At 47.3% G+C, this 15,271-nt stretch overlaps 1 protein-coding gene across 1 annotated transcript; it reads right to left on the reverse strand.

Annotated features, from left to right (window-relative positions):
- Positions 1-5,738: 5,738 nt before the first annotated feature.
- LOC147708916 (uncharacterized) lies at positions 5,739-7,168 on the reverse strand. The gene is made up of 2 exons (XM_086925408.1): positions 7,012-7,168; positions 5,739-6,736 (listed from the first exon to the last, which is right to left on the reverse strand). Exons 1-2 carry the CDS (start codon positions 7,166-7,168, stop codon positions 5,739-5,741), a joined length of 1,155 nt encoding a protein of 384 aa, XP_086781534.1.
- Between the last annotated feature and the right edge of the window lie 8,103 nt (positions 7,169-15,271).

Here is a 15,271-nt window from a genome sequence, read left to right on the forward strand (position 1 = left end):
GAAAAACTAGACTGTGGAAGAATGTTGATATTCCCACCTTTATTGGATCCTTAACTTCCTCCCCTCCCTCACTTGACCACGGCATTGATGAAATGGAAGAAGCTTTCTCAGGTTGGCTACTTCAGGCAGCCGATGTTTATGCTCCCTGCACCAACTTTCCCCGCTCTCGCCCCAACGACGCTCATAGGTGGTTCACACCTCTTTTGAAAACCCTTAAGCTCGAAGTCCGTCAACTGGAGCGAAAATGGCGTACAGCCTATTTAGAACAAGACAGGGATAACTACCGAAAAGCCCGCAGGGACTATCAAAAGCTTATCCTGAAACATAAAACTGAATACTTCTCTGAAAAAATACTCAAAGCCCACAATAAATCCAGAGAATTGTTCAACATAGTGGAAAACCTCAGTACCAGCGACAGAACCTCCCTTCCGATAACCCCCACTCAGGAACTCTGCAACTCACTTAATTCCTTCTTTTTTGATAAAATCTGCACCATTAAACAAAGCATCCCTACCACTCAGCCTTCTCTTTTGTTTTCAGACATTTTTTACAATCCTGCCACTCTGGATTCATACCCCCTTATTGACAATGTCATCCTATCCAAACTTCTTACAAAGATCAAATCTGGATCCCCCGACGACATCTGCCCCCCTCATATCCTGAAAGAAGTAGGCACCCACATCCCTGAGGGCTTACTTCCCTTGTTAAATGGATCACTCACTCAAGGGGAAGTCCCAAGCAACTTTAAAAAAGCCCTCCTCATTCCCCTTTTAAAAAAGACTGGAGCCAACCCGTTAGACCCACTTAACTACAGGCCCATTTCTCTGCTGCCATACTGTGCCAAACTTCTGGAGTCCCATGTTTGTGACAGTATCTCCACATTCCTGGAGCAATCTGAGTTCCTTGCACCTAACCAGGCCGGCTTCCGCCCTTGCCATTCGACCGAAGCAGTTATTCTTTCGGTGCAGAACACCTTGAGGCGGAATGCGGACGAGGGGATCCACCAGGCTCTGGTGCTGTTGGACCTCTCTGCTGCGTTCGACACGGTTGACTATACCATCTTGGTCGACCGTGTCGAGCAGGCAGGCCTCAGGGGCCCGGCACTGAGCTGGATCCGCTCGTTCATCTCTGGCCGAACTCAATCGGTTAGACTGGGCACTTTTACAGCTCCCACCATATCCACCAACTGTGGAGTGCCTCAAGGCTCTTCGTTGTCTCCCCTGCTTTTTAATTTGTACCTGCGCCCTCTTTTGTTTTCCCTCAGAAGCACTAAGGTAACCATCTTCAACTATGCAGATGATTTGCAGCTCATCTTTCCTCTTAACACCAAGGACTCTGTGGTAGAATTTCAAAACACCATGTCCCACATTCTGAGTTGGATGAGCTGCAATCATCTGAAACTTAACCCAGGCAAGACCGAACTGGTCATGCCTGGACAGAGTATACATAGTTGGAATCCCAGCTTCTGGCCCTCCTGCATGGGTGCCCCCCCATCTAAGTCACCCTCGGTCAAAAGCCTGGGCATCTACATCAGTGAAGACCTTTCCTTGAAAAAACAGGTGGGAGCAGTTGTATCCTCCAGTTTTTTCCAGCTGAAAAAAATCAAAAAAATTGCATGTTTCTTTTCTTCCGCCGCCCTCACCCAGATTGTTATCTCCTTGGTCCTATCCAGACTGGACTTCTCTAACAGTCTCTATCTTGGGCTTCAAAAAGGAGAGCTTAGACGCCTCCAGTTGGTTCAGAATCAAGCAGCCAGACTTCTTCTGAACATCCCCAGAAGGCAATCAGTTAGACCTGGCTTGAAACATTTACACTGGTTGCCGGTGGAGCAACGCGTGGCCTTTAAAGTGGGCTGCATTTTATTCAAATCCCTACATGACATTGGCCCCCAATTCATCAGAGATCTATTCCAAAGATACAGCCCCCCCTGCAACCTCCGGTCCACCCACAAATCCCTTTTGATTGTTCCTCCGTACAAAAGGAAACGCCTCGGAGGCAGCTGCTTTGACCATCTTGCAGCTGCCTTCTGGAACTCTCTCCCCTCTCATCTAAAACTAAGTGACAATCTCCTTAGTTTCAGACATCTTCTGAAGACCTGGCTTTTTTCTCAGGCACATCATTGAGCTGCTTCCTTCTATTAAACGACTGACGCGCCCTGTTCCTTCCTATAGCGCCATGAAGCCCCCGGGCGTACGAGCGCTCAATAAATGACAGTTAACATTAACATTAACATTAACAAAGCAACTGTCCCTCAGAGGTAATTACAATGTGCCAGCCACCACGGCGGTCACAATGCCATTTTATTTACATTGCTGGGGGGGCTGCTGGCTGCAGCACCCACCGGAATGTAAAAACAGGACATTTTACATATCCCTGCGCTACGACGCAGGTACCATGTTGTCCTGCCACATGGTACAGGGATAAGTAGAGGGGCACAATATGTGCCCCCCAAAACCCACAGCCAAGGGCCAGGGTGGAATGGGGGCCCACTCCAGGCCCCCAATGTCCCTTTCCACCAGCCTTTTCATTACAGGTAACTGGCCATGAAACGGCTGGCTGAAAAGCACATTGTAATCCCTACGGCGGTGCCGTAGGGATTACACCGCCAGCATTGTAGGGACTACGAGCCCCTCAGTCGCTCCGGGCGGGCTCAAGGAGTCCGTCGGATGTGTGGTAGTCGGTCTTTACAACCGCCACATGTCTGTCCGCCATCATAATATCGTGGGTGGTAAAGTTAGTTACGATGGCGGGGAGACCGCTACAGACAGCCTCTCGGTGCCGGTCTCCCAGCCATTGTAATCAGGTCCATAGTTAGAAATATCATGTTGTAAAAATATATTGGACAGAATATATAATACAACAAGATTGTATGAATTAGAGAAAATATTTCTAAAGTACAAACAAATGCCTGGAGGCGTCTTGGCGCTAGTTGCCATAGGAAGGTGTGAATTAGTCTCCTGTAACTGAATGATTAGTTTAGGAATGCAGAAAGACCAGCTAGGACTGTGCAAAGAGCCAGATTTTTAAGACCATCCTGAACCTAGTCAGGGATGAGGCTGTTTTGAGATCAAGAGCTCGGATGTTCCACTGACGGGCTGTTGACCTTTATAAAAAGCTTTTTCCTTCCACATGTGGTTTTCTGCAAGGCAGGTATGTAAAGGTATATATAGGTAAGTGTACGTTTACTATGTTTCAAGTTCAAGTTTAAATACTTTATTCGACAACATTGTCATAAAAGCATATATCCCTAAGCTAAACAGAATAAATACTACTCTAAAATGTTAAAATACATATTAAATTTCATACATTTATACTTTGTTGACGAATAGTTCAGTAAAAATATACATTTATGAAATCAAGTCACAACACAAAGTTTAAAAAAGATAGGTTTGTCATTTAAATAATTAATTAGAGTTTTAAAGTGCACGTACGTATTATCCACGCCCACCCCATGTATTTAGCTACAGCAATTGCAAGGTTGGGGGCACAATTTGATTTTAGTATCCTTAGGGCCTCTAAATATTTCCTTGTCCCCATATTTCTGCATGCTGGCTTTAACCATCTGCTTCTTGGGGCTGCATATAATGGGCATGCAAACAGAAAGTGTGGGATGTCCTCTACATGTGTTTTACAGTAAAAGCAGGTGTTTACATTATAAGGGACCATTTAACCATGAAGGCATTGAGGGGTAAAGAGCCAATTCTAAGCTGAAAATACAGTTTCCTGTCAAGAGGCCTTGGGCCAGATGTAGGTAGGCCGTTACCGATCGGTAAAGGCCGAAATTCCCGATTTTGGGCCCTTACCGATCGGTAAACAGCCATCGAGATGTAGGGCAATGAAAAAACTCAAAATCGGAGCGAAAACCGATTCGGAATGAGTACCGAATGGGAAAGAATCCGATACGTACATACCGAAAATCGGATATGTAACGGATCGGTAATACACCGATTCGGATGCAAATACCGATTCGGTCCACGTACCGAATCGGTAGTGACACCGAATCGGAAATTATCCGATTCGGTCCACGTACCGAATCGGTAGTGACACCGATTCGGAAATTATCCGATTCGGTCCACGTACCGAATCGGTAGTGACACCGATTCGGAAATTATCCGATTCGGTCCTTGTACCGAATCGGTAGTGACACCGATTCGGAAATTATCCGATTCGGTCCATGTACCGAATCGGTAGATGAACCTAATCGGACATAAGCCGAATCGGAGAACCTACCGATTCGGTAGAATCACCGATCGGGAAATTCCCCGATTCGGACAGATGGGGAGATGTAGGGAGGCACAGAAACACCGATTTCGGCTCAAAATCGGTAGAATTCACTCGGTATTTACCATGGATTACAATCAGGTGGTAACCAACTCCAACCCATAAAAACAGCCCCAAAATGCATTGCAACTTGCAGGATGGCAGCTTTTTATGTCATTGCGAGGCGGCTACGGCTACAGCAGGAAGGACAGAGGGAATGGCTAAGAAATGAACAGGTCTACAGACAGAGGATAACCCTGTTCATGCTCATTGAGGCTGAGATCCTACAGAGATACAGGCTGGACTCTGACACCATACTTGAGCTCATCAGGGACCTCAAACCATTGTTGGACCACCCCACCCCAAGGGCACACGCCATCCCAGCACACGTCCAGGTGCTATGCAGCCTACACCTGCTGGCGTCTGGCAGCTATCAAAGTGGAGTTGCAGCGGCAGGAGGAGTGACCCAGAGCAGCCTGTCAAGGTTCTTCCACACATTCCTTGACGCCATGATACACAGGATGGACCAATACATCTCGTTCCCTGCAACCCACGCAGAACTGCTACAAACCAAAGCTGACTTCTACCAGATGGCACAATTTCCCCAAATCATTGGCTGCATAGATGGCACGCACATTCCGATATGCCCACCAGTGGACACAGAATACATATACCGCAATCGGAAATCTACACACACCATCAACGTGCAGGTGATCTGCAATGCGAAGTGCACCATCACAGACCTGGTAGCAAAATTTCCAGGGAGTACCCACAACTCCTATATTTTCCAACAGAGCGGCATCTATGCACGGCTGATGGCTGGCGAATTTGGTGAAGGATACCTCCTAGGTGAGACACATCATCAGACCCCCATAACACAAAGTAGCTAGGTGTAATACATGTATGCATGTGTGTAATGTTACTCCTTTCCCTTCCAGGCGACAGTGCATATGCCCTCCGCTCATTCATACTCACCCCCTACCTCAACCCCTCCACACCCAGCCAAAGGAGGTATAACCGGGCCCACAAAAGCACAAGGAATGTCGTCGAACGGACCTTTGGCATCTGGAAAAGTCGATTCAGATGCCTGCACAAGAGTGGAGGTGCAAGGCAGTATACCCCCATCACCTGCTGCAAGATCATAGCTGTATGTGCAATGTTACACAACCTTGCGGTGAAGAAGGGCACTGAGGTGGAGTTGTCTGACTACGAGGACCATGACGACGACGAAGCTGTGCCACCAACACAGCCAGCTGGGGTGTGTACGCCAAGTGATGGCAGATACAGACGTGAGGAGATTACAGAAAACTATTTCTGAGTGAGTACAGATGCACAGACAGGTAAATGGTTGTGGTGAAAAAGCAATTTTTAATACTGTTGCAACACAGTTACAGCACTGATGTGCAACAAAAAAAAGGTGTAATAGCAAAGAACACAAAAGTCACAAGGTCCAGGTTGCCTCACCCGCCCTTGCAAGGCTATTTCTTTGAGCGCTTGGCAGCCCCACTAGGGTGTCCCTCACCCTCTTCAGGATGGCCAGTGGCTTCTGCGGAGCGCCTGGTGCTCCTGCGTGGCTCTGACGCAGCGCTGACCGGGCTGCTGCGGCTGCTGCTGTCCCCAGCATCCCCCAGGTCCAGGGCAGGATTTGCGGCAGTGTTAGAGATGATCATGGCCTCCATTGCCGTGGTGATGCGGGCCATTCCCCTTGTTAACTCCGCGGTATTTTGTGTGAGGCTTGACTCCATGTTTGCACTGCGCTGACAGAGTTGGGCCGTTGCAGCTGCAAGGCGGCTCATGGAGCGGTTCAGCACCCGGGCATCCCGCCTGCGCACCAGCTCATGCTCCTCCAGTCTGCCACATAACTGGGTTATGGCAGTGGTTAGCCTGCCTAAACCTGCTGCTACCTCCTTGTTTGAATCCACAAAGGACTGAAATCCTTTCACCATTTCCCCCATCTGCAGGTTGTGCTGCAGGAGCTGGCGTTGGCAGGCCATGATGGATTTCGCCTGCTGCCTTTGGATCTTTACCATATTACCTTCGAGGCCCAGGAAGACACTGCCCTCCGGTGCTGGTGCTGCAGTGGTGGGAATGGCACGGCGCCGGGTACTGCTGCTACCGGCCTGCTGAGTGGGCTGGGGTGCCACTGGTGGGGGTGTGGTGCTGGCCGGGGCCTGAGCCCCTGCTCCCAGGACAGGGTGTACTGGTGCCACAGCTATGATCGTGGCAGGAGCTGGTGTAGGTGGAAGGAGGTCCCTTGTCGGGGAGTTCTCTGGGGAGAACTGCAAGGGGGGTGTGCTCGGCATTTGTGGGGAGTGCAGTGCTTCAAAGTCTATTACCAGGTCTCCCTCTATACCAAGCCCTATGGTGTTTTCGTCCTCCTCCTCCTCGGCAGCCTGACTGGTGCTCGGCCCTGCGAGTGCAGTGGTGGATGGTGCTGCTGCCTCTGTTGTCATTGTTTGTCCGCCTGATGGTGCCCCTAGGTACAAAGAAGCATTTGTAAATTGAGTGCCGATGTATTACAGTCAGTACAATTAAAGCATTCCACATGTCCTTGCATCTCCTTAGAATGTGTTCCACTGTTTCCTGTCTTGTGATTCTGCACTGCCATATTTTGCTGACTTCTGCTGACTACATGTACCATGATGCTTGTCTCTTGTATGTTGGTCACAGTACTGTGCTGGGGTTTGGCTATGCATTGTGTCTAATGGGGAGGTGTCTGGTAGGGTGTGTCATGATGGGCATGCTTCTTACCTGTAGCTGTAGCTCTGGCTGAGCTGTCCAGGGTCCCAATTCCGGTTACGCTCTCCCTCTCAATGGTGCTGGAGACCAGTTCCTCCAGGTCGGTGAGGGGTGGCGCCGGGTTCCTGCCTCCACCAGTGCCTCCAGCCTGCCTCTGGATCTCTGCCATCTTCCGTTTGGTCAGGCTGCGGATGTCATAGAATTGCTTCTTCAGCTCATCCAGGGACCTGGGGTGACACCTGCAGCATTGACCTTTTCGGCGATTTCTGCCCAGAGCCTCCTCTTGGTGCTGTCTGGCACATTGAGGGACAGCTTACCGAATAGCTGACGGTGCACCCTCACCACCTCCTCAACCAACACCTGCAGCTCGGTGGTGCTGAATTTTGGCTTCCTCTTCTGGCTGGACTTCTGGCTCTCACTAGGGTTTGCCATCTTGATCAGAACAGTTCACTACCTCCTACTCCCACTGCTGCTAACTGTGAGTGTTCAGCTCAGGCTGGCTCTCCAGAAAGTTCTTAATTAGCTGCACCTGCCAGGGTTGCCACTCCCTGTTTTGGTGGGGGAGGGGGAGCCACCTCATTGGCTGAATCGTATTTTACCGAATCGGCTTTTACCGAATCGGCTTTTACCGAATCGGTAAAATCCGATTCGGATTTTACCGATTCGGTTTTTTCAATGCATTCCTATGGGCTTTTTGGCCATGGGTGTGTTTCCATTCCTCCGATTCGGTAATTGCCGAATCGGATTTCACCGACTCGGCTATTTCCGATTCGGTGGTAGCCGATTCGGCTATTTCCGAATCGGTAGTAGCCGATTCGGTACTTTCCGAATCGGCCCGTGCCGATTCGGTACGTAGCGAATCACATTACCGATGCCGACCGATTCGCTATAATTTCGCGGTTTGTTTGCTACATCTCGTTTTCCGATTTCAGAATACCGATTCGGCCCGCCTCGGTATTTTGAAATCGGAAAATCCCTTTTACCTACATCGGGCCCTTAGTGATCAAATCCCAGTACTGTTCAAGTTTTGGGATAGTTTTAACTTCCAAGAACTGGGATGTCAACACAGATGGTTGGTTGGAAATCAATACAGTGTTATTTATCATGTCCCAGTACATCTTTTTCAATGTAGTCTTTGATGGAAAATCATCTGGGTTTACTGCAATCCACAAATGCTCAAGGTGCAGTTTTTGGAGTAATTTCCTTACTTCTTTGAGCCAAAGTACTTTATGAAACGTGTCAGAGTTAACAACATCCAGAAGGGCAGCTGCGTAATGGCTCAACTCAGGAGTAGTTTTTATACGTCTCCAATAGAGGAGGGGACGCAGTCTGACCGTATCCTCGATCTTTTTCCTCCCAAGATCATATTGAAGTGGGGTCGAGGGGGTACTCTGTGGGACACCAATTATGCGCCGAAGAAATTTGTTTTCTGCAACCACTAGTGAGTTCAAATTGCTGAAACCCCATAATTCTGATCCATAAAGACAAGCGCCCAGCACTTTCATACTGTAAATCGCCATTATTGGCTGGATAGGTCTTGTGAATGAAGATCTGTGCTTTTGGGCTATTGCCCCTGCCAGCTGATTAAATTTTAGCACCACAGAGTCCATGTGGGATTTCCAGTTTATGTTGGCATTTAGGGAGATGCCTAGGTAGGTAAAAGCGTTCACTTCCTCCAAAAAAGACCCATTGTAAATCATTTTCCCCTTAAATGTCTTAGCGGGATTCAGATTCATAAATTTAGTCTTTGATGTGTTTATTTCCAAGCCCCGGATCTGACAGAAGTCACCAAAAGTGTTTATTGTCTTTTGTAATCCGCTTGGGGTCTGCGAGACCAGCAAGGTGTCATCTGCGAACATTAGTACTGGAACTCGCTCCCCATCTAGTAATGGGGCATCCGTCGGAAATTGCTTCAAAAAGTCAACTATGCCATTAATATAAAGGGAGAATAAAGTGGGGGCCAGGACGCAGCCCTGTCTCACTCCTCTATCCACGGGGAAGGGTTCCGTGACATCTCCCTGGGCACCCCATCTAATCCGGGCATAGTTGTTCTCATGCATCCTTACACGCAAAGTCAGTAATTCAGGGCTTATTCCGAGATCCCGTAAGACAACCCATAGCTTTTGCCGGGGAACTAAATCAAACGCTGACTTCAAGTCAACGAAAACAGCAAACAGTGGACCATTTAGCAAGGTTACGTTTTTCCAGTACATGGTTAAAAAGTGGAACACCTGGCCGACAGAGCTGGTTAAAGGGCGGAAACCAGCTTGATACGGGGAGAGGATATCCTTATCAACTATCCAGGCTTGTAGTTTGTTTTGTATCATCCTGCCCATCAGTTTTTGTGCACAATCGATAAGGCTGATGGGCCTATAGTTGCTTGGTAAAGCCTTGTCCCCTTTTTTATAGACAGGTATTATTTCCGCTCCTTTCCATGTTGCTGGAATCTTTGCTCCTTGTGCGATGGCATTACCAAGCCAGACAAAGTATTTACACCAGCTGACCCTGTCCGATAAGAACACATCCGCCGGTATTCCATCAATTCCTGGCGCCCTTCCTCTGGTCACTCCATCCATTGCCTCATTTACATCTTTCAATGTGAATAATTCATGGGTATAAAGTACCCTTACTGGAGGGGAATCAATTTGTGGACCCAAATTGTCTGCATATTGGGGTTTAAAAAAGTCCACCCAAGCCTCCTTTGCTACATTATTTTTCGGGCAGTCAGCTATTCCCCCAGAGCCCCACATTAAAATGGCCCAAAACTCTTTCTGATGTTTGTCAGCACATGCTTTCTTCAGGTCTAACCACATGTTCTCGTCCCACAATTTTTTTGCCTTAATTTGTGTTTTTCTATAATCATCCCTGGCCTTTAAAACTCCTGTTTTAGATCTCAGTGCTACACTGAGATTTTGTCTCGCTATTCTACAGGAATGGTCATACCATCCTCTCTTTAAGGGAGGTCTAACACCCTTCCTCTTCTTGGTTTTTTTAAAGAATAACTTCTGTATATTAGCAAAAAACTTTCGCTGTGTCTCTTCAATCAACAGTTTAAAATTTGTATCATTAATAGAAATCTGTAGTCTGGTTACTTCTTCAATAACTATCCCCTCTAGGGCCTGCATACCCTCAGGATTGTCTACCAAAGTTGTCCATTTAATGTGACGAAGATTATTAGATGTAACAACGTCCAAAGACGTAAGATCCCTAACCGGGTTTATTGAGTTTACACTTTGTTCCATGTTGAAGAGCAAACACAAGGGATTGTGGTCGCTCTCCAACCTTGGGATCACCTGCATATCGACCACTTTATGCCAACCTCTGACATCTATAAGAATATAATCTATCCTGCTACTTGATCTTAAATTATCAAAGGTGTGCTTACCCTGTAGGTCAGAGGAGGTGCGGCCATTGGCTGCCCTCAGTCCTCTGGATAGGCATAAACTTTTAGCCTGTATTGCTACTTCTGTCCACTTTTTTACCAGCGGGAGGTCTAATTGGGGAATTCCCCATTTAGTATCTTCCTCTTAGGCCAGATCGTTATCCTCACAGCCTAAAGGTTCGAATGTTGTGTTTAAGTCTCCACCCACCAGGATAGTATACTGCGTAGGTAGCGTCTCTAAATCATTATCTAAAGCTCCTATCACATCAGAAAATGTGCCCCCTTGGGTTCCCCTGGCATAGATGTTATATATTGCCAGATTATGACCGTCAGCCCAGGTGAGCACTATAGAGAGTAGGTCACTATTAATAATATGACTCTGCTTGATAGTACATTGCAAAGATTGGCGAATCCATATAATTAGACCCCCAGAAGGGCGTCCCTTAGTATTCTTTTTCGCAGGTACATAAAAATTTAAAAAGCCCTGACGAAAAACTGGTGCCACTGACCATGTTTCCTGCAGCATGATAACATCATGACGGTCAATGAACTCGCACCATTAGCAGCACATAGGTACTCTGACAACTGTACAGGCATGCTCCATTTCGGAATGTGCACAATTAGGCTGCGGGCACTCCCACATTCCTACCCACCCCCACTCTTGCAATTCTGTGGCCACAGGTGAGGATACAAGTTCCCAGAGATGGTTTCCTACCCTTCTCACTTGCACTAAGATGGAATGGGAGCTAATGCCTATGGGAGGGGAAGACAGGAATTTAAGGGTGCAAATTCCACTCCACAGATGGGCTGGCATCATGGGAAAGAAGTCTTTACTTAGTGCAGGGCCATTTTGGCCCTATTCTTTTGCTTCTCACAATTCCACACCTCTTTGGTGTGGAGGGCCTGGGCACCAGTGACTTTGGTTGTCCTTGTTGTGGTAAAGCTGGTCATGGAACCAGTCAATTTAATTAGTTGTTGCTGGGACAAAAACGTCCCTTGCATGGTGATGGTAGCGCACTCTTGCCAGGAGTGCCTCAGCCGCAATGCTGTCTGGATCCCCAGTGCTGATTTTTGTTGTAATGGGCAAGCACAGACCATGAGGGGGTGCCATGAAATAGGCTTGTCTCAATGTTTGTGGTCTTGTTGGATCAGGAAGGGTACCCAAAGCACTAGCCTTACAGTTCTTAAAGGCTACTGCCTTTGCTAGAAGTTAATCAGCACAAGTGCAATGGTGGCAACATACCATGTAGTGAGCAGTAGTAATGAACAGCCCTTTTTACCTGTGTCACTGGAGTGAGGCGTACAGACTCACTCATGTAATGTTCCACCTCTGTGTGCTTAACTTACCCTTGACCTACATCAAGTTAGTATGTTGTGGGATGCAGTGCATTTGTATTGCATGCATGTGCAGGGTGTATATGTGCTTGTGAATGGTACAATAAATGGAAGATTCTGGGTATCATTTTTGAAGATCCAAGGGTGGCTGGAGGAGCATGAGGAGGCAGAGCCATATTACCAGACACATTTATGGATTGCTTCATTCCTGTGAGCTGGGTGGGGAACATGCTGGAGGAAGGAGACTCAGGATCTCCAGCACACTTCAAAGGGTGTCCTTTGATTCAGAGAGGATGGTCACTCGAAAAGGGCATGGGCACATCTCAGGAAGGAGATGGGGGATAACCTTTTAATATCCATATCACTGTGGCTGACATCCTGGTGTGAACCTCTAGTCATGCCCATGGCCTGTGTTATGACCGCACTCCAACTGAGATTCAAGTGCTGAATGGGTACTTGACCCAGTTGCTTAGGATCCATTATAGGTCAGGCCCTGGGACATCAGAAGTAAAAGGCCTCAACCAGAACCGCGGGGCCTAGTATCTCCTCCTTGCTCCATGGCCCTATGAGAATAGATCTAACAGTTGTCCACTCCACATTCACTTTAAACCAGCACCAAGGTTTACATCCAACATTTTAATTCTGTGAAGAGCTTTCCACTGGGTTGGGGAGCGAAGGTTTATGATTTAGACAACAGTGTAGCACACAAGCTCCTGGTCACATGGTAAGGGTTAGGATTCTTAGACAAGGATGCAGAAGGCAGGAAAGGCTTTGGAGGACACATCTTGATCCTATAGAGAGGGATAAACATAGAACCCTTCTCAAAGATTATAAAGCGGCCGTACTTAGAGACAAACAGGCTCATTATTCCAAACTCACACCCTCTCTTAAATCATCTAGTGATCTATTTAAGATAGTGGATAACCTCTCCCTCATTCAGATGCCTGACCCCATAACAGCCTCACAGGTTCTGTGTGACCAGATCTCCACTTTCTTCCATGAGAAGATCATGGATATCTACACAGACTTGGAAACTCATAATTCCAGTCCCCTTTCCGCCTCCCCTTCGACCCTCCTGGATATCCCTGTCCCCACCCCTTCCCATTCCCTTTCCCAGTTCCCTGCCATCACCTCTATTCATCTGAACTCTCTGCTGGACAAGCTTAAGTCCGGATCACCCTTGGACCCATGTCCCTTAAAGGTCCTCAAAGACTGTAGACAGACTATCCTTCCCCTTTGATGGAGGTGATGAACTTGGCCATTTCAGAGGGGATTTATCCCCTTTCCTGGAAATTGGCCACTGTCAAGCCCCTACTGAAAAAACCTACCCTGGACCCTGGGATATTAAAGAACTTTTGTCCCATCTCCCTTCTCCCTGCCAAACTTTTGGAGACTCATCTTAACCTCCACTTGAGTGCTTTCCTTGACAGTACCAACTCTCTTGACCCCTCACAGCACGGTTTCCGGAGGACCCACAGCACTGAGTCGGCACTTACAGTGGTGGTCGATAGCATCCGCTCTAAGGTCGACACCGGTCATACCACCTTACTGGTTTACTTGACCTTACGGCGGCTTTCGACACCCTGTCCCCCACTATTTTTGTTAACTGACTCAGTGAGCTGAGAGTCAAGGGTTCCGCACTCAATCTTCTTGCTTCCTTTCTTGACCAACGGAAGTAAAGGGTCAAGCTAGGCGAGTACATGTCACCTGTTAAGGCCGTGAAGTGTGGGTCCCCCAGGGCTCCTCACTGAGCCCGACGCTTTTTAACGTTTACATCGCCCCTCTCGCCAGGCTTATAAGATCCTTTGGGCTGGAAGTTCTCTCCTATGCCAACGACACGCAGATTATGGCTTCCATCTCCCAATCTGTGAGCATAACTGCGCATTATTTTAAAAACTGTATGGATGCAGTCGCGGATGGATGGTCAAGAACTTCCTTAAGTTGAATGGCGAGAAAACGGAGGTCCTCATTTTTGGGGGCAAAAGTGAGATCTGGTCTATGGATTGGTGGCCGTCTGTCCTTGGGGCCTGTCCAATGCCGACATTTTCTGCCCACAACCTTGGGATCATACTGGACACCTCCCTTTCTCTGGATAAGCAGATCAGTAGGACTGTGTCCACCTGTTGCAATGCCCTGAGGATTTTAAGAAAGATCACTCACTATCTCTCCCCTCAGGCACGCAAACAGGTAGCAATAGCGGTCATTGCCTCCAGACTGGACTATTGCAATGCCCTTTACCTTGGCATTAGCAGTGGTCTGATCCAGCGCCTCCAGACCGTGCAGAATGCGGCTGCCCGGTTTGTTGTAGGTGTTCCTAAACGTTCCTCGGGCACTACCATCAGAAAAGACCTGCACTGGCTTCCCATGTAGGCAAGGATTAATTTCAAGGCTTTATGCCTTACCCATTGTGCCCTAAATGAATCTGGACCGGAAGCTATTCGTGCCCTGGTGGCTCATAATGTCCCCGGGAGAACACTCCGCTCTTCCAGCAAAAACTTGCTTGCTGTCCTCCGTATAGCCAAGGTCAGGTGGGGAGGAAGGTCCTTTCGCTTCCTTGCGCCCAGAATACGCTCCCTAATGACCTCAAGGTGATTTCCTCTCACACTCATTTCCGTAAGGCACTCAAGACTTGGTTATTCCAAGAAGCCTATCTCTAATTCCCCTGCTGGTTGATATTTGAGCTCTCTGGTTACCATCTTCAGCGCCTTGATGCCTACGGGTTTAGTTGCGCTCTCTGTATACAAATTTCCATTATTAATAATAATAATAATAATAATAGCTGCACTCTTGTCTGGCCTAATATGCATCTTCAAGGTGCAAATATGTGAAATTAAGAATAATGAATCTGTACTTACCTATGTATATTTACTTACACTATATTTTGGTAGTCGATATACTAGTGTCAATATTTTTGAAGGAAAAATTTTTTGAGCTCGATTTTCTGACATACAACCATTCCAAATCAGTCCATGGACCGTGCAACAGTGCCTGAACTGGTTTAAAAACTGCAAAATAACAGAACCTTTTGAAAAGCTAAATATTGACTGTCATTTTTTTTAAGGCTACCTTTGTGTCTTGGTCAAGGAATATGTTCCTATCATGTTCTGACATTGATTGTTTTATTATTGTACTTACAACAAGTGGAAATGATTTTTCTTAATCACCCACTAAAAGATTTATTTGTACATATAGCTAGCCCCACTTTTTCTTATTTTAGCTGTTCAGCAATGTAAGTAGTAGTAGGTCCAATGGGGGCATGACAAAACTTCGGCCACAGTTAAAAAGGGAAGAAATCCTCATGACAGAGGCAGCAAAAAGGAAAAGAAAACTCAGGGTCTTCTTTGGGACTACTCTGTCTCCCCAGTTTTAGAAGGTAATACGGCTACAGCTGGAGACAATATAGGTAAAATGTTTTAACCTGCCTCCTTAGACTCTATATATCAAAACATCATGACCCATAGAGACAAAACGCACATTGAAAGTCGGAGGGTACAGACAGCATGCCAGAAGCTGCAGAGAGCCACACGGAAGATTTCAAAAACATGCTCTGAATTT

The sequence above is a fragment of the Lissotriton vulgaris genome, chromosome 6, assembly GCF_964263255.1.
Source record: "Lissotriton vulgaris chromosome 6, aLisVul1.2, whole genome shotgun sequence".
In the NCBI taxonomy this organism is placed as follows: Eukaryota; Metazoa; Chordata; class Amphibia; order Caudata; family Salamandridae; genus Lissotriton; species Lissotriton vulgaris.